We start from the raw sequence: 21,923 nt of genomic DNA, 5'->3' as shown, positions 1-21,923 counted from the left end.
CGCGCTAAGGTTTCTATATGACATCGTACCAGAAGGCTAAATCGCTAGGCGGTACGTCTTTGCCGGTAGGATGATAACTAACCACGGCCGAAGTCACCCACCAGGCAAAAATTTATAGAATGCTGAATAGCCAGATTTCATTGAATACTTTCGGTGAATGCCTGGGCTTCCGATTAGCTAGCTAAATAATCCCAAACCAAATTTAAATTGAATATTTTAATGACAGGGTTTAAAAAAAGAAAAGATTTGTATTTAAAATACATTTAATATATTTTTGCACATCGTCAATATAATCAGATCTACAATTACATAACATGAGGTTCATACAATAGGAATGTCACAGTTTACCTACATTTTACAGAGCTTACAATATCCTTGGTAAGAATTTGCACAACTTGACAATAAGTCTAATAGTTAAGTTTTTAAATAGTTAAGTTAAGTTTTTAATAAATAGTTAAGTTTTTAATGAGTAAACTTTAGTTTAGTTAGTACTAAACAAAGTTTACATGAGCTCTGTTCAAGTCCATTGTTTTTTAATATAAATTCGATTTTCTCGAATAAACAAAAGATCACCAGTGACAAATGGGACTTTTTCTAAAGAAATCTTTATATCTGTGTCAATAAAATATAAAAAGTAGTTGTAAAGAATAAACAACTTTCAACTCTAAATAAAGGCAAATAAGTCTTTTTTTCAAACACTGAATAACATTTCTTATTTTTAGTCTATATCATAATTTCCAATTAAGTGAGGAGTTTCTTAGTGTGCTATATTTTTACACTATAGGTGGACACTAAAAACTAAAAAAAAAAACACAGACTCGAATTGAGAAACTCCTCCTTTTTTAAGTCGGTTAAAAATTGCAGAAGCGACTTCTAGAATTATCATTATGCCGTGGATTTTACAGTTAAATACAGTCAAGATATTAGTCGTGCAAAATCATACCTAATTCAGAAACGCACATACTACAAAACGGTTATTGGAGTTGGATTTCTGCTGGAGAAATTATTAATTTATATACTTCTCTTATATTTCTATGATTAAGTATGCAGTATATTCGTTTCTGTGCTTATGCTATACATACATGGACAGTCGGAGACACATTCAGAATAATAAGTACATAGATTATATCCAATATAATTTTACTTCTTTAAGGCAGTCCTGGACTATCATTTTTCCATACACTTCTTTTAGGTACTGGAAATTCTGTTTACTGTTCATTGTTCGTAACCTTAGAATAAATATCCCTGCGTGGGGTCATTGCTGTATTCCAAAGTGCTTGTTATTTGAAAATTAAAAAAAAAAAACAATTTTTCCCTGGCAAAGCTATACTTAATGTCAAATATGACAAAATTTAAACAGATAGGAGCCGATATTATAGATCGTATAGACAGAATTGGCATCTTTCATCAATATTTAGCTTTTAGCGTTTTCTGTTCTGTGTTATGCAGTGTACATATAAGTTGCTATCTAAAATGTGTTTAATTTTAAAGTAAGTTACATTGAAACATCTCATTTACGACTCATATCCGTTTCGATATGGCTTTTGTATTCAATCAAGGGAAAAGTTTCTAGTACCGAAAGATACGTGAAGTAATAGAAATAAATAATAGAAATAGTCATCACGCAAATTTTTATAGTGATCATGAGTGGGTCAGCGTAGAAATCGCTTTTTCACTCTATATCGCAAATAACAAACTTAGAGCGAGATGGTCTTAGTTAAGTTTGTTTACAAAAAGATGGGTCCAATCAAGATGACGACCTTTACTCCCCACCCCTCTCTCAACGCGCGCTGCGAGCGTACCGTGTTGCAAGAACCAGCTCATGACTAAGGGCCCCGTATGTATTTGAAACTAGCGCACTCCGACGTTGTGTCACGTGAGTTTTAGCCGTTTTCCATAATAAATTAATAGTTTACATCAACTTTAAATTCGAATAACTAATTAATATGGCAACGTAGAAATTAACAAAATTATCACAATTTAATAAATTCTTTCTAGTTCCATTCAATCGATTTTTTCTATTTGCTGTTTTAAGAAAATATCGCATTAAATTAAACTAAGTAAAACGATTGACCAGAACCGCCTTAATTTCATACATCAATAACAAACATTTACGTAATAATGGTCAAGACATTAATACATTTATATTTATTAAGTTAAAATAGATCTAATACTTTTTTTTTATAACGTCAGTTCTTTTTGACACTAAAATTTTAAAGCAGTGATTAATAGTAATTGATATATTTTTGACAATATAAAGTTAGATTTAATTGCGTTTTTAGAAAGTTTTAAAGGCATTATACAAAAAAAAACTGATCTAAAACAGAGTAAAAAATTTAAAAAAAAACATTTTTCAACAAAAACATATTTCTTAACATAAAAAAAAAACAATGTCAAGGCCCAAAAAAAAAATATCAATTGACGACGAAAATTGATATAGGTTTTTTGTAGTATATAATTAAGTGATTGACAGTTTTTACAATGCTTACGATTTCATCGCTCTGTGTTATACACATATGTTTTGATATAATTTAATTCAATCATATTTAAAAAAATATCAATAAAACTTTTTCACAGTAACAAAAATTTGCGACATAATAAATAAAAGTATATAGTCAGATAAGTTTGTATAATATAATATATTTAAAATATACAATTGATTGTTTATATGCAGTAAAAAAGCACAAAATAAAAAACAATCATAGAAATTGATTTTATCTCAATAATTCAGTAAAAAAAATCTTTCAAAATCAAAAAAATATTGTAAATTTTTTAAGAAATTGTGTCTATTTTTTTGTGATTTTCCTTTATATCCACATTAATATTCATAAAAATACTATTTTCTGTCTTTTATATATATTTAACTATTTACAAAACACCGAGAGTCCGTAGAGCGAGCCATAGTCATTTCAAAAATAGAGTAGTACATCGAATCTAATCTTATAATTTATAAATGTTGCTTATTTTAACACAAATATTATGTATTTATTTGAGTAACTTATACTATATACGATATTTTTTTAATTAAAATGTCTTTTTTATTTTGTCCAGAATCATAATCATAATTATTAATATTATTTTTGCCTTTTGAGAGTATACCAGGCCAATATTTTTTTTAAACTTGATATGCCATTAGATTTCAAATAAGTATTAAGTATATTAAATTGTTAAAAATATAAATGCTTTTTTGTGATTTTAGTGGATAAAAAGATTTTTGTTAGAAGAAATAAAAAAAACATACATACTAAATACTTTGTATAGAATCTTAAAATGAAATTTTCAAAATGTTTATAAGATGTTTAAATTTTTTTTTATAAAACGAAGCATATAGATAAAATTAATTCACATTAATTTGTCGAAATATTATGGCTGTTCATTTTGTAAAAGATGCACATTGTAATCTTTCATAATTTTGACTAGATTTACATAAAAATTAAATATAATATTATTATGCCTGTTACGAGTATAAGGTAAATATTTTTTTTCCTTACAGCAGTGTCTTAGACATAAGTACTTTTTAGTAATTTTATAAGGGATACAAACTAATTATTTCCACTCATATTTCAGTCATATTTTCTATGGAATTAAATTTCAACGAGCTTTTATCTGAAACCAACTGAGTTAGTGAATATGCAGGTACATATAGGTATAGGTTCTTCAATTAGTTTCACAAGATTCAATGGTAAAGCGCTAGTTCAAACAGGTTTACATGTATTTTTTTAATTAATTCTCATCGTACCGGAACGCTAAATCGCTTGGCGAATACCTAAAAATAGGTGATGTTTTAAATAATTTTATGTCAACATATTAACATTATATTAAACTTGAAATACATAGTAAAGAAACCTTACAAAGGAAAACAATTTAACCGAAAGAAAAAAAATATTGATACATTATCTATTAAATACTATTTATTACGAATCTCAAGTGTTATGTTAGTGTTACCTACTCAAAATTAAAATAATTTTCTACTTTTTTAATTAACATTTCAGCGGTTATATTTATAATTAACACTAAATAATAAATTGAAAGGATCTACTGATATGTAAAATTTAACTAAAATACTGTTTATTGTATTTAAAAAGGAAGATATATACATCTTCCTTTTTAAATACAATATTTTATAAATAATGATAATAAAAAAATAATAATAAATCGTTCAATACTCAATTCAGATTATTTTTAGCGTTCAAAGATCGATAAAAAGATTCAATTTATGTTTTTTTTTTCATTCTTTATATTCATACTTTAATGATAATTGAATTCATTGATTGTTTTATGGTAGTTTTTTATAGACTACTGAAACTTAGAAGTACAAAAAAATCGTTTTTTTTTGCAATTTTCTACTTAAACCTACCTGTCAATCTGTGTAGTCAATTGTTGCCAATAATTGTTTAAATCAAAGATACTCTAAATATGATGTATGTCTAGGTGTAGACGCCACACAGTTTTCATCATTAATTCGTAAAATATAGTAAAATAAATTTATTGTTAACTGTTTATCATGAAAAAATAAACAAAGGGCCTAGTGGCAGTTTGATACTGTTACTGTCACGTAACGTAAACGCGAATTTCTAAGAAACTGAAATAGCGCCATCTAGTGGCACTACTGCACAACTGTTTCAATTCCATATAAAGGAGATGGTCCAAAATTGTATGGAGCCCAGGTCCAGTCATTGTACCCTGGCGGAAATAAAAGAAGATATTATTTTTAACTATTTTTGATTATACAAATCTACGAATTTACTTTAATTCTTTCGAAAGAATATTCATTATCACCCAAGAAATGCAACATTAATAAAGGTAATAATGGCGGATAGATGACGTTTTCATTGCATTCATCGATTTGACGTTTGCTGTCAACTGTCATGTCATAATTGCTTGGGCGCCATCTTGATATAACTCAAAAACTTGGGTTTTTATTTTATTTATTTGTTTTTCTTTAGTTAGATTTATTCACTTTAATAAATTTTAATAATTTCCTTGTATTTTTAAATTTTAATGATACGGGGTACAAGAGTGGACATGAAATGGACCATCATCTTTGCGTTTACGTCAACGTGATAGTAACAGTATGAAAATATTGAAAACTCCCACTAGGACTAGGACAACACAGATTATTTTATAATATTGTAAAAGATTTAAGTTTAGGCCGCATTAATGCTTTTGCTGTATGAATCAAATAATTGCCATACAAGTAATAATTTACCTGCGCAAGTATACTTGCATGAGTATAAACTAAAGTAAGTATACTAGAAGATATTAACTGAAGATAATGATAATTATTGACTTGTACAAGTTGAATTATTTTTTTAAATTTTCGACTTCAAAATTGGCAAATGAAATTGCTCAAGCATACTTGAATAGTCTGTGGTCAATTGGAAATATTATTTGTTGCAAGTGTTTTATTTGTGCAAGTAAATTACTTTGTGTATATTAATATCAAGAGGAAAAAAATATAAATATCAAAAAGCCGGGATATGAACTCTGCCTCCGATTCCGGAGGTTGTGGGTTCGAATCCGGGGCAAGCGGAGAATTTTCTTAATTCGCTGCGTGTGAGAAGTCTGCCAATCCGCATTGGGCCAGCGTGGTGGACTATTGGCCTAACACCTCTCATTCTGAGACTCGAACTCAGCAGTGAGCCGAATATTGGTTGATAATGATGAATATTAAGAGAAATCGGATCAATTATTATAAACACAACAGTCAGAATAAATCTGGTACTGCTTTAGTGCGGAATTTCCTTAAGAAAATCATTCATTTACTTAATTTTCAACTAAAAAATCATAACATAAACAGTCTTCTAAAATGCGAAAAGGAATATATTAGTTATGTAATGTTACATATTATTATAATATAATGTCGCCAAGATAAGATATTAAATAATATACCTAATTAGTTGATTAGTAGAAATCGCTATATAGCGATAAGGTCGCCTTTTGTATCCTTCTTTATTCATAAAATGTGTAAATTTTTTCTTGTTTTTGTTATTGTGGTGTAAAAATAATGTATAAATAATAATGATAAATCTGTCTGTCTGTCGGGTTGAACTTCTCCATAATAATTAAGAGAGAGAGTAACAATACTGCGCGAGGGGGATGCCATCTTCTAGGGGGAACATTCGGTATAAGTTGCACATTTCTTCGTTATTGGTCGGCCTGGAAATAGATTTTGTATTATTAATAAATATATAAGCGACGTGATAGCCCAGTGGATATGAACTCCGCTTCGATGCGGGGGACGTAGGTTCGAATCCGGTCCAGGGCATGCACCTCCAACTTTTCAGTTATGTGCATTTTAAGAAATTAAATATCACGTGTCTCAAACTGTGAAGGAAAACATCGTGAGGAAACCTGCATACCAGAGAATTTTCTTAATTCTCTGTGTGTGTGAAGTCTGCCAATCCGCATTGGGCCAGCGTGGTGGAGTATTGGTCTAACCCCTCTGATCCTGAGAGGAGATTCGTGCTCAACAGTGAGCCGAATATGGGTTGTTAATGATGATATTAAAATAACTATAAATAATATAGTAAAGATAGACGTTTTAGACGTACCGCCATGCGATTTAGCGTTTTGGTGCGATGTCGTGTAGAAGCCGAAGGGAGTGTGGATTTTCATCCTCCTTCTAACAAGTTAGCCCGCTTCCATCTTAGACTGCATCATCACTTACCATCAGGTGAGATTGTAGTCAAGGGCTAACTTGTTAAGATAATATGGTATTGTAGGCGCCATCTCTAGATCTACTAAACTGATTTTGAAAATTCTCAAACCACTAGAAAGCTAACATAATTTTAAGAGGCATTTATCCTCGTATTATCAGTCTCAGCTTTATCTTTATATAAGAACTTCTAAGCGTACCCACCAATATTAAGGGCTTATACTTGGAGGTATTCAAGTTCATGTAGCGATCAAATAAAACTATAAAATCCCCTTTTCGGCATCCCTTACATGAAATGTAGTATTCTAAGATTCAGTCAACCTTCTTCAACATTTCAAGCTGTCTAAATAAAACAGATTTTAAATTTAAAAAAAAAATTAAAAGCACTGGCTCAATCACCCGACGCGCGGCGCCAATAAACCAAATTGTATTAATGGAATCCCACCAATTGAAAAAAAAAACAAAAACCAAATCATATGCAAAAACATTATACCGGTATACGAAGCAGAAGTCCTCTTACAGAACGTTAAAATCCCTGTCGGGTATGCGGTCGAAGTTCTGCGGCGCGCGGCTCCAGTAGTAGTAGGGCGGGCCGGGCGAGAAGCAGTACTTCTGTGTGAGGGGCGTGTCGTCCTGCACCCAGTACATCAGGTAGAAGTTGCACATCTCGTCGTTGTTGGTCGCTCTGGAATGGTAAAAAGCTTGAAAAAAAAAAATTGTGTCAAATCCGACGCACAATGGACTCCTTAAGATACTCTGACTGTCTAAATAGGTGTATGTTGCCCCGCAGCATACACTATGTGCGTCTTAATAAACGCCTGAAAAGTGAAAGGTGCACAACCGGCCTCCGGTTTTGACGGCCTCCGTGGCGCAGTGGTATACGCAGTGGACTTACAAGTCAGAGGTCCTGGATTCGATCCCCAGCTGAGCCGATTGAGGTTTTCTTATTTGGTCCAGGTCTGGCTGGTGGGAGGCTTTGGACGTGGCTAGTTACCTTCCGACAAAGAGGTACCAAGCAATTTAGCGTTCCGTTACGATGTCGTGTAGAAACCGAAAGGGGTGTGGATTTTCATCCTACTCCTAACAAGTTAGCCCGCTTCCATCTAAGATTGCATCATCACTTACCATCGCACCATACGCACGGTAAAAAGTGCACAGAATAGGTTGAGCACAAAAAACGTAACGCTGTTATTCATTCATCGAATTTTACTGCACATATTTTTTTCATACCGGGCACTATATATGTAAAATCGATTATTAATGAGTAAACTACAAAAAATGAGCGTAAATATATGAAAGAGAATCTTAGAATTTAGTATAGGTTAATAACGCCATCTCTTGTCGTACTTGCGTTACTCCATAAGCACCTAATTAGTTCACAATTATGCCGTTAAGACTAAATGGATTCGGCGCTGGGCTTCCTTGTTGTGTCGTAGTTTAACAGTGTTATTACAGATGGCGCTTTTAAACTTAGCGGTATGTAATTTCGATACAGGACGCGTTAGCACGTCGCTTCTCGTAATAGGCGTGCGTGTAATTAGTGATTTGCTTTAGCATAAAGAAAGAAGTCCACACTCACTCTTACAAGGTGTTTACAAGATGAGATCATTATAGGTGTTGATAATGTCTTGGACGATGGGGATTGAAGATTTCTTCGATTACAACTAAGAGTTTGGTCCAGCAGCTGTTTAACTGTTACATCGTAAAGGACTGCCGATATCATTTACCTAATGATAACAGGGTGTTGTTCATGAGGCATCCTAGCTTCTCTATCGAATAGAATGCTTAATAAGCCTTTGTTTTGCCATAAAGATGTCAATAGTCACAGTAACTCGTATCACAAGTTCGGGAGGCATAAACTGCTGAGAAGAACCGACAATAAACTATTAATCGATGATATCACTCACCCAGTGTTAAAAGAGTGTAAGTACTGGTGCTCACCACTAGTGGTTTGAGAAGCATGAACTGCTGAGAATAGCCGGCAATCCTACTAATATTATAAACGCGAAGGTTTGTTTGGATATTTGTTACTCTTTAACGCCGCTACTACTGAAGCTATTAGGCTGAAATTTGGAATAGATTTTACTCTGAATTAACACGAAGGTTACTTTTTATCTCAAAAAAATCCATGGATTGCTGATTTTAATGGTACGAATGTTTTTACTCTTTCATGCCTCGGTTACTGAACCGAATCACTTGAAACTGAGGTAGAGATAAATTAAAGTCTGGATTAAGACATAGACTACCGGAAAAATCCATGGTTCCCAAGGGATTTGTGAAAAACCAAATTCCACCAGGACGATGTCGCGGGCGTCCGCTAGTAAACAAATAACTGACAGATGATATCACTCATTCAAATCAGAGTCGCTCAGTGAGCTATGAAGAGAGCTATGTATGAGGAAGGGGGAGGTACGTGTGTTGTGGCGAGCTCTCCGAAAGATCTATGTCCAGCAGTGGACGGATACAGGCTGATGATGATATCACTCACCCAATGTTGACAGAGTGAGACCTGGTGTTGTTCATGACACAGCGCGCAGCCAGCACGTCGTTCTTCGTGATGGGTGTGCGGCTGACCACCGGGTAGAACATCTGGGGTAGCTGGGGATTCTTGGAGCCGAGGAGTTGCCAGATGTCGCCTGTGGGGGAGCGGCGGACCACGAACCCTGACACTTCAGTACCTGTAGTTGTATATAAAGTTTTCGTTAGACACGTGTCACGTGTCTCAAACAGTGAAGGAAAACATCGTGAGGGAACTTGCATGTCTGAGAATTTTCTTATTTCTAGATATGTGAAGTCAGCCAATCCGCATTGGACCAGCGTGGTAGACTTTTAGCCTAATCCCTCTAATTCTAAAAGACTCGTGAATGTGGGTTGCTAATGCTAATGATGATTTAACTTTGAAGAAAAATTTCTCAAGACTACAAATGTACGTAAAATCGCTCATCTTATGACCAACTTTTAAAAAAGGATAACCTACTCAACTTACAAAGCCAGGCGTAAGCAATTGGAAGTCATGCTTTTCTACGACGTGTCACGACAACATTTGTGTTTCCTGACACTTATAATTTAAACACCCTCCTAAGGAACAAGTGTAAATAGGAATACGGCTCGATATAAGCTCAAGCATTAAAAAAGTTTGATTAAGTATACCAATAAGCGCTGACCCTACATCATCATATCAGCCGATGGACAGTCTTTTGTAGGGACTTGATGTCGTCAGTCCATCAGGTGGGGGGCAACCAACACAAACACTTTTTAGTGCGGGGTCGCCAATCCAGCACCTACAGTCAGTCTGAAACAATTGGTCCTTCGAGCCGGATGGACTCACCAAGAGCATGGGTGTGAGGCCGGAACGCGAAGGGGTGGATGACTTTGTCCTCATTGATGGTGCACGCGGTCTCCATGTGCTCGATTCTGTTGGCAGGTATCACTCCGCTGGTCCCCAGTAGAATAACTCCAGCTTGACGTGGCATTCTGTAACAAGATTTTCTTTAACTTTTTGGGTTAGGATGTAATAGTTAGGTGACAGTAAAGTCGCGGTTTTGTGATACAACAAATCTGGAAATTAGAAGATATTTGTTTTGTACCACTAAATATCTTACCAGAGATTAGCTGTTGTTACATAATCCTCTAAAGACAGATTATAATGTATGTTTCTTTATATAAATAATTATAAAGGTTTTATGTAAAGAAGATGTAATTTAGAAACACTATTAAACATTTTATCGTAGGTAGGTACTTGAAATGTTGTCATAAAAAATAATTTGCTCTACATTGAATATAAGGTAAATAAACGAACCTTTCAGTCGTATACTCCAAAAAGACGCCGGAATTGTCAGTTTTGCCTTCTGTAATTTGATAGTGAACAGAGTTTAATTATTTGAATTTAAAAAATGTGTACTTTACACTATGGTGTTTGAATTTAACAATAACCTATTTTACTTAATGAAATAAAATTTGTGTGGGCAAAACAATGATAATTAGATCATTTGGATGTCAGTGAATCCTTTTTTAGTTACGTTAATCATAAGTTAGGGGGTTTTGAGGTCGTTAACGACACTGAGGATAGGTTGTGCTAGCAGTGACATACACACAGTGATTAAGTGGGGTATGCATTATACGTACAAATAGCAAAAAATGGGAAATCAATTCTTCGATACAGGATCGTAATGAGTGCTTAGGGTAGGCAGTGCATTTTGCATCTATGAAGTATACGCCATTGTGTAGTAGGATTAAATATTTAAAAAGAAGCAATGGGTTCATCCATGGACCAGAGGATTGCATACGAAATCTTTACTTATATTAAAACTGTAACAGGTTGAATTCTGTGCATTAAAGATATTTTGAAAATCTTCGTTGGAGGGCATTATTGTATTCAATTTGTTGCCAATATTTTTTTTGTCTGTTTGTACGTCATATTTGTTGACCGGACATCTGAATCTACTGAAAGAATTCAAATGATACTCAGCACTATTTGAGACCATATATGGTTACTTTTTGTCGCGAAAATAAAATCAGAAAAGGGTAAAATAGGTATTCAAAGTTTGTATGATAAGTCGTTAATTTTTTAAGTTTCATTCGTAAAAATTAGTATGTGTACTAAAAGTAATGTAATTCAAGATTTTTCAAAATTCCACCTCTGAAGGGTTAAAAAGAATATTTACCTGGGAATTTATGCATGTAGTGCACTTGCAGTACAAGGTACTTGATGGGCGAGTCGTTGCCCATGAGGAAGCCGACGTCAGGGGGTAGCTGCAGGCGAGGCGCGTCGCGGGCCCACGCATATACTATCTGTTGAATAAACATTATTACATACTAAGGTTACGAATTTTTTTTTTCTCTACTCATCATCATCATCATCATCATCATCATCATCATCATCATCATCATCATCATCATCATCATCATCATCATCATCATCATCATCATCATCATCATTATCAGCCAATGGACGTCCACTGCTGGACATGGGCCTCTTGCATGGACCTCCAAGCATAACGGTCTCGAGCCTCCAGCATCCAGCGGTTTCCTGCGATCCGCTTGAAGTCCTCGGTCAACCTAGTGGAAGGTCGACCAACACTGCGCTCTCCGATGCGGGGTCGCCATTCCAGCACCTTGGGATCCCAACGTCCATCGGCCTGAGACGAAAGTCATCGAACAGTGCGTGTTGCCAGTGATGACCTACGGATCCGAAACTTGTCGCTAACTATGGGCCTTATTAGAAGGCTTAAAATTACTCAGCGGGCGATGGAGCGAGCTATGCTTGGAGTTTCTCTGCGTGATCGAATCAGAAATGAGAAGATCCGTAGACGAACCAAAGTCACTGACATAGCTCAGCGATTCGCGAAGCTGAAGTGGCAATGGGCAGGCCACATAGTTCGAAGAGCCGACTACACTATCACTAGTCACTAAACACTAACTCAAATGGTTTGGTTCGTTTAAGTCTTCTCATTGTAACGTCGAGTAGCTGGATTGCCTCGATGTTTACGTGATGGTGAAGTCTTTGTTCATGATTAACATGATGAAATTATTATTAAGTGTAAAAATTTAAGAGTAAATAAATAGAAAAAAAATGTGCGTTAGGGCCTCCCCCCATCAGGAACGAAGTCCTTCAAAAAAGAATACATATTATAGCGAATAAACAAGTTTTCTATAGTTATCATCATCATCATTATCAACCCAAATTCGGCTCACTGCTGAGCACGAGTCACCTCTCAGAATGAGAGGATTTATGCGAATAGTCCACCACAGTGGCCCAATGCGGATTGGCGGACTTCACACACGTAGAGAATTAGGAAAATTCTCAGGTATGCAGATTTCCTCACGATGTGGTTCTTTCACCGTTTGCGACAAGTGATATTTAATCTAAATATACTATAAATAGCATATTATTTGAACAATATAAATAATTCCGTCTGCACTCTGGACCGTTCCTAGCAAACTTCCATTTGAACGCAAGGAAAAACCTTGAAAAGGTTATAAATACCTCCTAATTTGTTAATTTTAGATCGATTAAACAGATATTATCATAGTTTGGTATTTATAAATCAATCGTAAAACCAAACCAAACCAGTAGGTACAAAAACCTGTTTTTCACTTGTAAATAGAAACTTGACCAATTGCCTATGGTAAACAAGGCCTATATACTCGCAGATTATGGACAGTAGAATTTTTGCACAATTTATTATTTACTAGCGCCCGCCCGCGACTTTGTCCACGTGGATATCAATGTAAACTTTCAACCCCTATTGCACCACTTTAGGGGTTGAATTTTAAAAATTCTTGAATCACATTATATTTCGCATTTTATTTATAATTTATATACAAATTTTTAAAATTGTAACTCAAAAAATGAAGATCTTTCCATACAAACTTTCAACCTCTATTTCACTCCCTTCTATTTTTATTTTAGTGTCAAAAAACCCCTATATTTTGCTCCAAAGTCCAATTTACCATTATACTAAAATTCATACACACACTCCTACGATATGCGGGCGACGGGGGGAAAGACTGCGCGGGTGTGAAATCGTGCGTGCGGGGAAGTGAGGTGCATCAGTCGTGAGTTTTTCATTCATCGCTACCCGGCCCGCACTGACCATCGGGAGTGTTACGAACGAAATTGCCAAGCTATACTAGATATTATTCTTAATGCTTACCTGCGAACCGGATTTGCAAGGGCTCGCCGTGTTGTATTTATTGTCTATTTCGTTGCTTTGCATTTCACCGCATGACCTGTATTATATAAATATTCATTTGAAAATATTGTTTTTCACCAACTTAGTTTTACAAAAAAATGAGTACCTACCTACCTTCTAGCTTACACTTATCACGCTCGAGGTCTCGAAGTTACACTATTAATAATGTGAATATATATTATGACCTAATTTAACTAAAAATGGCTATGTGGTTAGTTTGTACGCGGTAGAAGTGGGTGCGAGAGGATTTATAGCTTAAAAATACCTTGCCCTCTCCAGAACTACACCAAGTTCAATATTAGAACGGGTATCCATAGCTGCCCTATAGTAGGATCTTACCAAATTTGGGAGAACAACACGAGCAGAGAAGGGGAGACGAAGGCCTCCGTGGCGCAGTGATATGCGCAGTGGGTTTACAAGACGCGAGGTTCTGGGTTCTGGGCCGATTGAGTTTTTGTTAATTGGTCCAGTTCTGGCTGGTGGTTAGTTACCACCCTATGGCAAAACGTGCCGCCAAGCGAGCTAGCGTTTCGGTATAATGTCGTATAGAAACTGAAAGGGATGTGGATTTTTATCCAACTCATAACAAAGTTAGCCCGCATCCATCTCAGATTGCATCATCACTTACCATTAGGTGAGATAACTAAAAAAGGTTGGTACCTACTAAGATTCAATCTCAAGATATACAATCATATCTTTGTCTACAATATTTACAATGTTATTTGTATTGTCTCTGAGTATTTATTTAAAGTATAAACAAAAACAAACAATGATACTAACCACACTGAATCATTAGAGCCTGGCTGAGAACATCCATACAATAGCATATGATGAGCTGTATGCATTGATGCATTCGGTTTGAATCCCACTGAAAACAAAAACATTTGTTTGTTCAAGTGAAACTTTAGGCGCATGAGGGTAAAATTTTTACAGATGTAACGTCACGCCGGTATGCAACGGAAGTGTCGAAAGAGAGACAGCGATCGAGACCGATTGAGAGAGAGTAAGACAGGGCGAACGTAGCATGAAGCAACTAGCCGTGGAGAGAGTAGGGAGCAAGCAAGTGAGAAAGATTGAGAGAAAAAATGAGACAGAGCGAACATCGTATCACGCCCAGTGCTATGGAGTGAGAGGTGGGAGAGAGCTATAGTGAGAGATTGAACGAGAGAGAGAAATCGCGCAATGTAAATGTTAAAGATATAAATTGAAAAAAATAAGTTTATAATTTACATTAATTTTCAACACTTTATATATTTTAATGACAATTAAATTCCTAACCTATCTTCCTTTTTCCCTTCCTCTTAGTCTCGGAAATCTAAAGTTTTAGATTTGTATAAATATAAACAAGATTCATAAATTAGTTCGCCAAAGAAGTTTCACTTCTGACATATTTACTTTGTACGTACGCATTTTTTTTACACAAACAAACAAGAAAAACTAACATTTGTGTAGGTACATTTTTAATTTTGAGAATAGTTACCTGTATGTATGTAGTTTTTGTCTTTGCCTTAAGATTAAGATGATTGATTATGATTATTAAGATACAATTAATTGTAATTGTTGAGAGCTGTGTTTGTATTGTATTTTGCTTAAGAAATGGTTTTAGTAATTAGGCATTTTTTACTTCTGTTCCACACACACACACACACTTTGTCCTAATTTGTTTTAATTTATTTTAATGTATTTTTTAATTTAATTAAACAATAAATTACAGTAAAAGGTGCATACATAAACTTATTGTAGTTTTAGTTTTTAAAAATTTGTAGTTAAAAAAAAAAATCTATATTATCGTTAAAATTCGAATATCTTTCTTTTCCACTATTGTGATAAAAATATCTTACCAACATAGAAATTCTTCTTTGGTGCAATCCTTATAGGTGTGCAGAGATACAGTTCATCCTAGAACAATTAAATTAAATGATATATTACAAACCCCTCAACTTTAATTGAAAGACAACTATAAAATTTTTACTTTTTTTAACCAAATATGGTATTAGAGACTTGTGAACATGGTTTTATTACTGGCAACATATAGTAACAAAAATGAATTCAAAGCTGGAGAACTGTGAGTCCAAACAGCAATACTGGTGAGTGGCGCTATGCCAGGCGTTAGCAACCCATATACGGCTCATTGCTGAGCTCGAGTCTCCTCTCAGAATGAGCCTTAGATGGCCTGAATAGGCCAATAGTCCACCACGTTGGCCCAATGCGGATTGGCAGACTCCACGCACGCAGAGAATTAAGAAATTCTCTGGTATGCAGGTTTCCTCACGATGTTTTCCTTCACTGATCGAGACACGTGATATTTAATTTCTTAAAATGCACACAACTGAAAAGTTGGAGATCCATGCCCCGGACCAGATTCGAACCCACACCCTCCGAAATCGGAGGCAGAGGTCATATCCACTGGGCTATCACGGCGCTATCCCTAGTTCGGACTTTTAGTCTAGTATAAGCAATTTTTGGGTTTACCGCCCAAAAATCATTCGTACTCCTCTAGCATTAACCACAGAACAAAGAAAACGCTAAAGCTAACGCTTGGTAAATATCAAGCTTTCATCATTAACAACCCATATTCGGCTTCTGTTGAGCACAAGTCTCCTCTCAGAATGAGAGGGGTATAGGCCTTAGTCCACCACGCTGGCCCAATGTGAATTGGCAGATTTTACACAAAGAAAATTAAGAAAGTTCCCAAGTTTGCAGGTTTCCTCACAATGTTTTTCATTCACAGTTTAAGACATGGATATTTAATTTCTAAAAATGCACTTTACTGAAAAATTAGAGGTGCCTACACCCTCTGAATCAAAGGCAGAGGCCATATCCACTGGGCTATCTCGTCTTATCAAGCTTTAGCATTTACTATTAATTATAGTTAACTAGCAGACATAACAATCCATACAAACGGATCCATACAAACTTTTGCGTTTATAATATTATAGTAGGATACTATAGGTATATACACACACACTGTGGGCATCCCCTATTCCCGCATCACACCAATCAATATGTTGATAGTGAGATAACACTCAAGTGTTTAATTTAAGGCCAATGCCAAATGATAAAATGTAATGTCCATTATTCTTATAATTGAAGATTTTTTTATCCTCTTAATACATAAGATTAGTTGTTTATACAATTGTTTGAAAAAAAAGAGTAGCTAACAGTTAAAAATTATCATCCATTTATGTGGTTTATTTGAAAACGAGAGTTTTTTTTTTTGGGAATAGCAAGTAAAAAATATCAGATAGGTCATTATATTATACATATTAAAAGCAATAAAAGTAATTTAATACCTATACCTGAGGGATCCAAGATCTATCTTAATAGGATTTATCAATTAGATAGATTTTAATGTTATCTTGTTTAAGTGATGATAAAAATATAAGTAATCATTAGTAGTTTTGTTGTTGTTTGCTAGATCAAATTATTATTACTATTACATTATGGTATATTTATTTTTTTTCAGTTGGCAGTTGATATGAAAATGAAATCATTATCCTTTAACCTTTCACATGCATGGAAGAAAACAAGACACTGCTACATGTTATGCTCAGATGCAGCTGCATAACAGAACAATGAGAAACCTACATCGGTTCCTTAACAACACTCCATGAGGCTATCTGCTGTTTCTGAAGCAAGCATCACTGGATCAAAGATATCTAGCGGGGACCCACATCCTTTGGTGTAGGTCAGTGTAGTTTCCTGCTGGATTTATTACATACAAAAACCAATCACATGGCCAATAAGGAAACAGCCCAGAAGGAAAAAGAAGGCACTGTTGTGCAGTGCTGGCCTGAAGTAAATTTTAAAATGGAGCGAGATCCAATTATGGCGCCTCTCCTGTTTGTTCCTAATAATATGTAGATACCTATACCAAATTATGAGTGTAAAGTAAGAATGGAACGCAAAGATCTCGACCATTCTCTGGAGTGACCAATTGAAAATCTGGTGCAGTACTGTCTACGGTTGAGTAGGATTATTATTTAGACGCTCTCTAGGATTTGGCGCCTGGGGCAACTGCTCCATTCGTCATATGGACGGGCCAGCCCTGCCGTTGTGCCTATAAATTTGTGAACAAACAGGCTCAGTGCAGGGTAGGTATTTCACCAGTAGGCATAGAAATAAGGCGGCAAGGAAGTAACTGTAGTTAGTAATCCCCTTAATGAGTTATATATCAAAGATTATTTTTTCTATTTTGATACAAAGAGCATATTATCATCATAATAATGTATCATTTCAGTTTCTACTGAAATAATACAGAGTTTTAATACAGAAAGAGATACAAAATTTAATAAATCTATAAAACAGTGGACCTGTCTCACACTGAAAGGATTGTTTAGTAGCGTAAGCAAGAGACAAGAGACATCCATGATAATAATTCAATTTCTTCTGGTGCTTAGTGACATACACCTTTGATTTGGTATCCCATAGGTCACAAGTATTTGACCAATCAAGCTGCTCTTGTAAATATTCTTAATAGTAATAAGCCAGCAACAATATTAATAATCAAGTGCAAAAAGTGTGAAATGATAATAATACTGTGAAGGTTTAATACCGAAAATAATCGAGCTATTTCTTTGAGATAAACACTTACCTTGTTAGGCCAAACGTTCGGCATGAGAAATTCGTATGTATCAATTTCATACGCGCGCACACCACGTCCAATAATTGAAATAATAAAAAGCAAAGAAATTATGAATTTACAAGATTCCATGGCTTTGTTTTATTTTAAAAATATCGTATAAAACCCGCAAACGGCGATGGTAAGTCGTGGTAAATCCCCTTGTCGTTAATTGATAACTGAACTGTGCTAATTATTTAAACAAATCGAACTCGGACTGCGGTTTGAATATCGAACAAGAACGACGATTCTACAGTCCCCGTCTACGTGAATGGCAAAGGCTGAAGCGACAAGTGTTTATATTGTTTCGCGATTACGCATGACGGATCGATATTGTTTTCATTGTGTTTGTCGATTGAATTTACTGACGTCATTGAAAAATGTTGCCCGCTTTATTGTATTTCCCATTTTGTGTTTAATTTTAATGAGTAAAAAATGTCAAGAACATATTTTTTAATATCTTTTACATAAATCATCATCATCATTTTGTAACGCTTTTTAATAATTATCCAATTAATCGATGTCAATTGAAAGTTCAAGCCAAAGTTTTTCATAAATCGATTTTATTTTATATTATTAAATTACTTACAGTAGCGACTCTACCTTATTTATTAATGTCTTATTTTAGAAATATTAAATCATTTTTCTAAAACTAGGGAAAATTTTAAACGTACGCTGGTATACTTATATCGTTCAGAATCAGAATATGTATTGTGGACAATCCAAAAATGAAATCGATTTTTACTTTATTTTTTGTTTTGTTTTTATTTTTATGTTAGTTAAATATAATAGTTATTTGTTTTACCTTTAAGAAGTGTTTGGAATTGATGTTTCTAGACGAGTAATCTAAATACTAATGCTTTATAATCATTATAGATGGCACTGTAAAAAAATGTTACTTCGTGGTTCATAAACGTGCTACTAGGTGACGCTAATCAACCGCAGTATATTTAAATTTTTAAATTATGAAAAAATTAAATTGGTATAAAATACCTATCTATTTTTACAAAAGTCCGATTATTGAATGTGTTTTGAATTTTGTATAATATTTCTAGACTAATATCTATATACGAACGCTTCATACTCCCAAAAGATATAACTACGAAAAACTTTAATACTTACGTTATTCCTACAAGTTTTGTTAGATGGCGCTAATCGATATGTGAAATAAATTAAAAATATTCAAAACTCTGTATGAATTTTCGTCTAATTATGATAAAAGATCTTAAATACATTTTGAATTTTTATAATCTTATTTATTTTGCAATCATCCAGACAATCTTTGCTTTTTACGTAAATTACTTAACATTGACCTTATAGTTACCCGAATAAGTATAATATCATAAAAACTATTCAAACCTAATCATCATCCCCATTATCATTAGGTAGTTAGTCATACTTATTTTACTTTCGACATAACATTAAACATTTTATTTATACTAATTTACATATATGTAAGTTTTTCGAAGCAGTTTTGTTTCCCAGGTAAGTTTTCACGTGTAGTGTAGGTACCTACTCTTCTGCCGACGCAACTGTCACACTCACAAATCACAATTCCAAATCACTCTCTACGTCACACCCTTCTCCGCAGCTACTGAGCCAGGCGACTTCCAGGAATTGCTCATTTTCGAAATATATAATGTTTTACAAATGGTCGGGTATGAGATACCCCACCGCACTCACGGCGGTAGAAACTAAGATAGCAACCAACAACTTTATCTACTTTGTTGAAACTCAGAAGCACGACTTTGTTTGCATTTATCTTTCTTTACCAACTATACATCATGGACTGAGAGACTGTAATGGCTAGACCTACTTCATTTTGTAAAAGCTTGTCTGTAAATATACACCTACGGTAGGCAACTTTCAAGGATCCAGATCCTTAATTTTCTAAGTGTACATATTATGTTACTTTCTACGGGCGATCTCAAGAACTTCGTGGCAACCTTCGCTAGAGACTTAAACTTTGATCTCTAATTTAAGTTATAGCGTTGCCGCAAAGCTAAGCGAATGGAAACTGAAGAAATGATTTCTAGTATTACGCCGAAGAAAATTTAAAAAAAGTTGTGCTCAATACTTAGACGATTGAAGGTCTGAATTTTTAAAACCTGTTGCCTCTTATAGTTGCCTGCCATACTTACCAATGGTATGTGCTTAGACCATTATTCTAAGGGTATGTGTTGTATTAGTCTAAGGGTATGTGTGACAAACATTAGACTTGTATGAAAGAGGTCTGGAGGTCACAGGGTCTCATTCTATCAAGGGCGTAATGGAAGTATCTTGTAGTAATAACGTTATCTGTCAACTCGCAAAACTACTAACAGTGTTGCCCTCAGTGAAAAATTGTATTACGCTTAGCGATATAAATTGACGCAAAACACGCTTGCACGGTGCGACAAAAGTTGCCATTATGTGGAAAACTTTGTTAGCATCTCACAATGGGGTTTCAAATTGAATTCTTACCTATACAATGGGAGATATTTTGTAAACTATGATATTTATATACGTAGCTTGTAGCTAGTACTAGCGGAAGCCCGCGACTTCGTCTGCCTGAAAAAGAGGTTAAACTAATAAGAAAATACGTAAAAACCTTCATCTTGAAACGCACTCGAAAACCGTATACTACAAAAGATTTAATGTAGGCTCAGACCAATTATAGAAGGACCTGTATCGCACTCATAGTCACGAACAAAGTTGTCTGTCATTTTCTGAAGAAAACAAGCTTAGATTTAGTATATATCTTAAACTAAACTAGAAGTTTTTGCCCATTTTTTACACAATTCAATTGCACAAAAAGGTATTTTTACGGGGCTCTTTAACCGACGAACATAATTACAACTATTTAACATCGATACTGTAGAGACAGTTTCTATAATCGCATTAGATCGTTGATCATATACTTTGACAGAAAAGTAACGTCTAGCGAGGCAGGTCCTATACAATAATTGGTCTGAGAATGTAGGTACAGACGGCAGGAATCGACTGCGTTTTACGTCAAGTTGAGATTTCTGAAAAGTACGAATCAGTAGGTCGAAATTAAGTAGGTGTCATGATATTTTAATGATTTGCCAAAATTGGAATAGATTTTCTTTAGGAACTTCACGCACGCTTCATTCGTTATCAATAATTGCTAAAAGCTCTAAATGAAAACGACGGGTTTGTGTAAATTCTGTAGGTAGCTACTAGCTAGCTATCCACGGCCTTAGTCTATCACCAGGCCAGAACTGAACCTGTTTAGAAAACCTGTTGGTACTTGTATTGGTACTGGTGTGCTGGTGTGCTGGTGTCATGTGGTACTTGTATTGGTACATGTCCAATTGGTACTTGTGTTGGCACTTGTATTGGTAGTCCTAGATCCCTTATAGCAATCGAATCTTTTCCTCTAGCACTAATTGTGCCAGATAGTTCGTGAATACGCGTCTTTCCTTACAAAATCATCATCATCATCATCATTAATGGATGGACGTCCATAGCTGGACGTAAGCCTCTTGCATGGACTTCCAAACACAACCTCTAGATCTCTCTAGAGGTTGTGTTTGGAAGCCGAGTCTCGAGTCTCGAGCCGCCAACGTCCAGCGGACCCTGCAACCCGCTTGATGTCCTCGGTCCAACTAATGGGGGTCAACCAACACTGCGCTTTCCGGTGCAGGATCACCATTCCAGCACCTTGGAACTCCCAACGGCCATTGGCTCTATGAACATTGGCACTTCAGCTTCGCGACTCGTTGAGATATTTATGTCAGTGTTTGGTTCGTCTGCGGATCTCCTCATTTCTGATTCGATCACGCTTTTTACTAGATATAACTATAAAAATACTCTATGTAGTTCATTTACGTACAAATAGGATAAGGTCACGTGTAAATCCACGTCACATTTAGTGTCACACCTCTAGCGCTGTGTGGGCCGGTACGTGAGCAGCGTGGAAATTTGCCTGAAAACGTTTTCTTTC

At 35.0% G+C, this 21,923-nt stretch overlaps 1 protein-coding gene across 1 annotated transcript; it reads right to left on the bottom strand.

Moving 5' to 3' along the window:
- Positions 1–245: 245 nt before the first annotated feature.
- LOC112055870 (peptidylglycine alpha-hydroxylating monooxygenase) lies at positions 246–18,349 on the bottom strand. The gene is made up of 10 exons (XM_052881196.1): positions 17,948–18,349; positions 15,195–15,252; positions 14,134–14,221; positions 13,315–13,390; positions 11,323–11,449; positions 10,458–10,506; positions 9,987–10,132; positions 9,147–9,336; positions 7,152–7,343; positions 246–6,159 (listed from the first exon to the last, which is right to left on the bottom strand). Exons 1-9 carry the CDS (start codon positions 18,065–18,067, stop codon positions 7,175–7,177), a joined length of 1,023 nt encoding a protein of 340 aa, XP_052737156.1. The 5' UTR covers positions 18,068–18,349; the 3' UTR covers positions 246–6,159; positions 7,152–7,174.
- Positions 18,350–21,923: the final 3,574 nt, after the last annotated feature.

This window comes from Bicyclus anynana, chromosome 1 (assembly GCF_947172395.1).
Source record: "Bicyclus anynana chromosome 1, ilBicAnyn1.1, whole genome shotgun sequence".
In the NCBI taxonomy this organism is placed as follows: domain Eukaryota; kingdom Metazoa; phylum Arthropoda; class Insecta; order Lepidoptera; family Nymphalidae; genus Bicyclus; species Bicyclus anynana.
This window is presented reverse-complemented; position numbering and strand designations above follow the sequence as displayed.

Bases quoted from the DNA above. Each gene is read 5' to 3' on its own strand.
- LOC112055870 (XM_052881196.1), bottom strand. From the start codon at position 18,067: ATGGAATCTTGTAAATTCATAATTTCTTTGCTTTTTATTATTTCAATT. The intron at 13,391-14,133 runs GTTAGTATCATT...TATATAATACAG, and splicing joins GGCTCTAATGATTCAGTGTG to GTCATGCGGTGAAATGCAAA. The intron at 10,133-10,457 runs GTTCGTTTATTT...ATCTTGTTACAG, and splicing joins TTGGAGTATACGACTGAAAG to AATGCCACGTCAAGCTGGAG.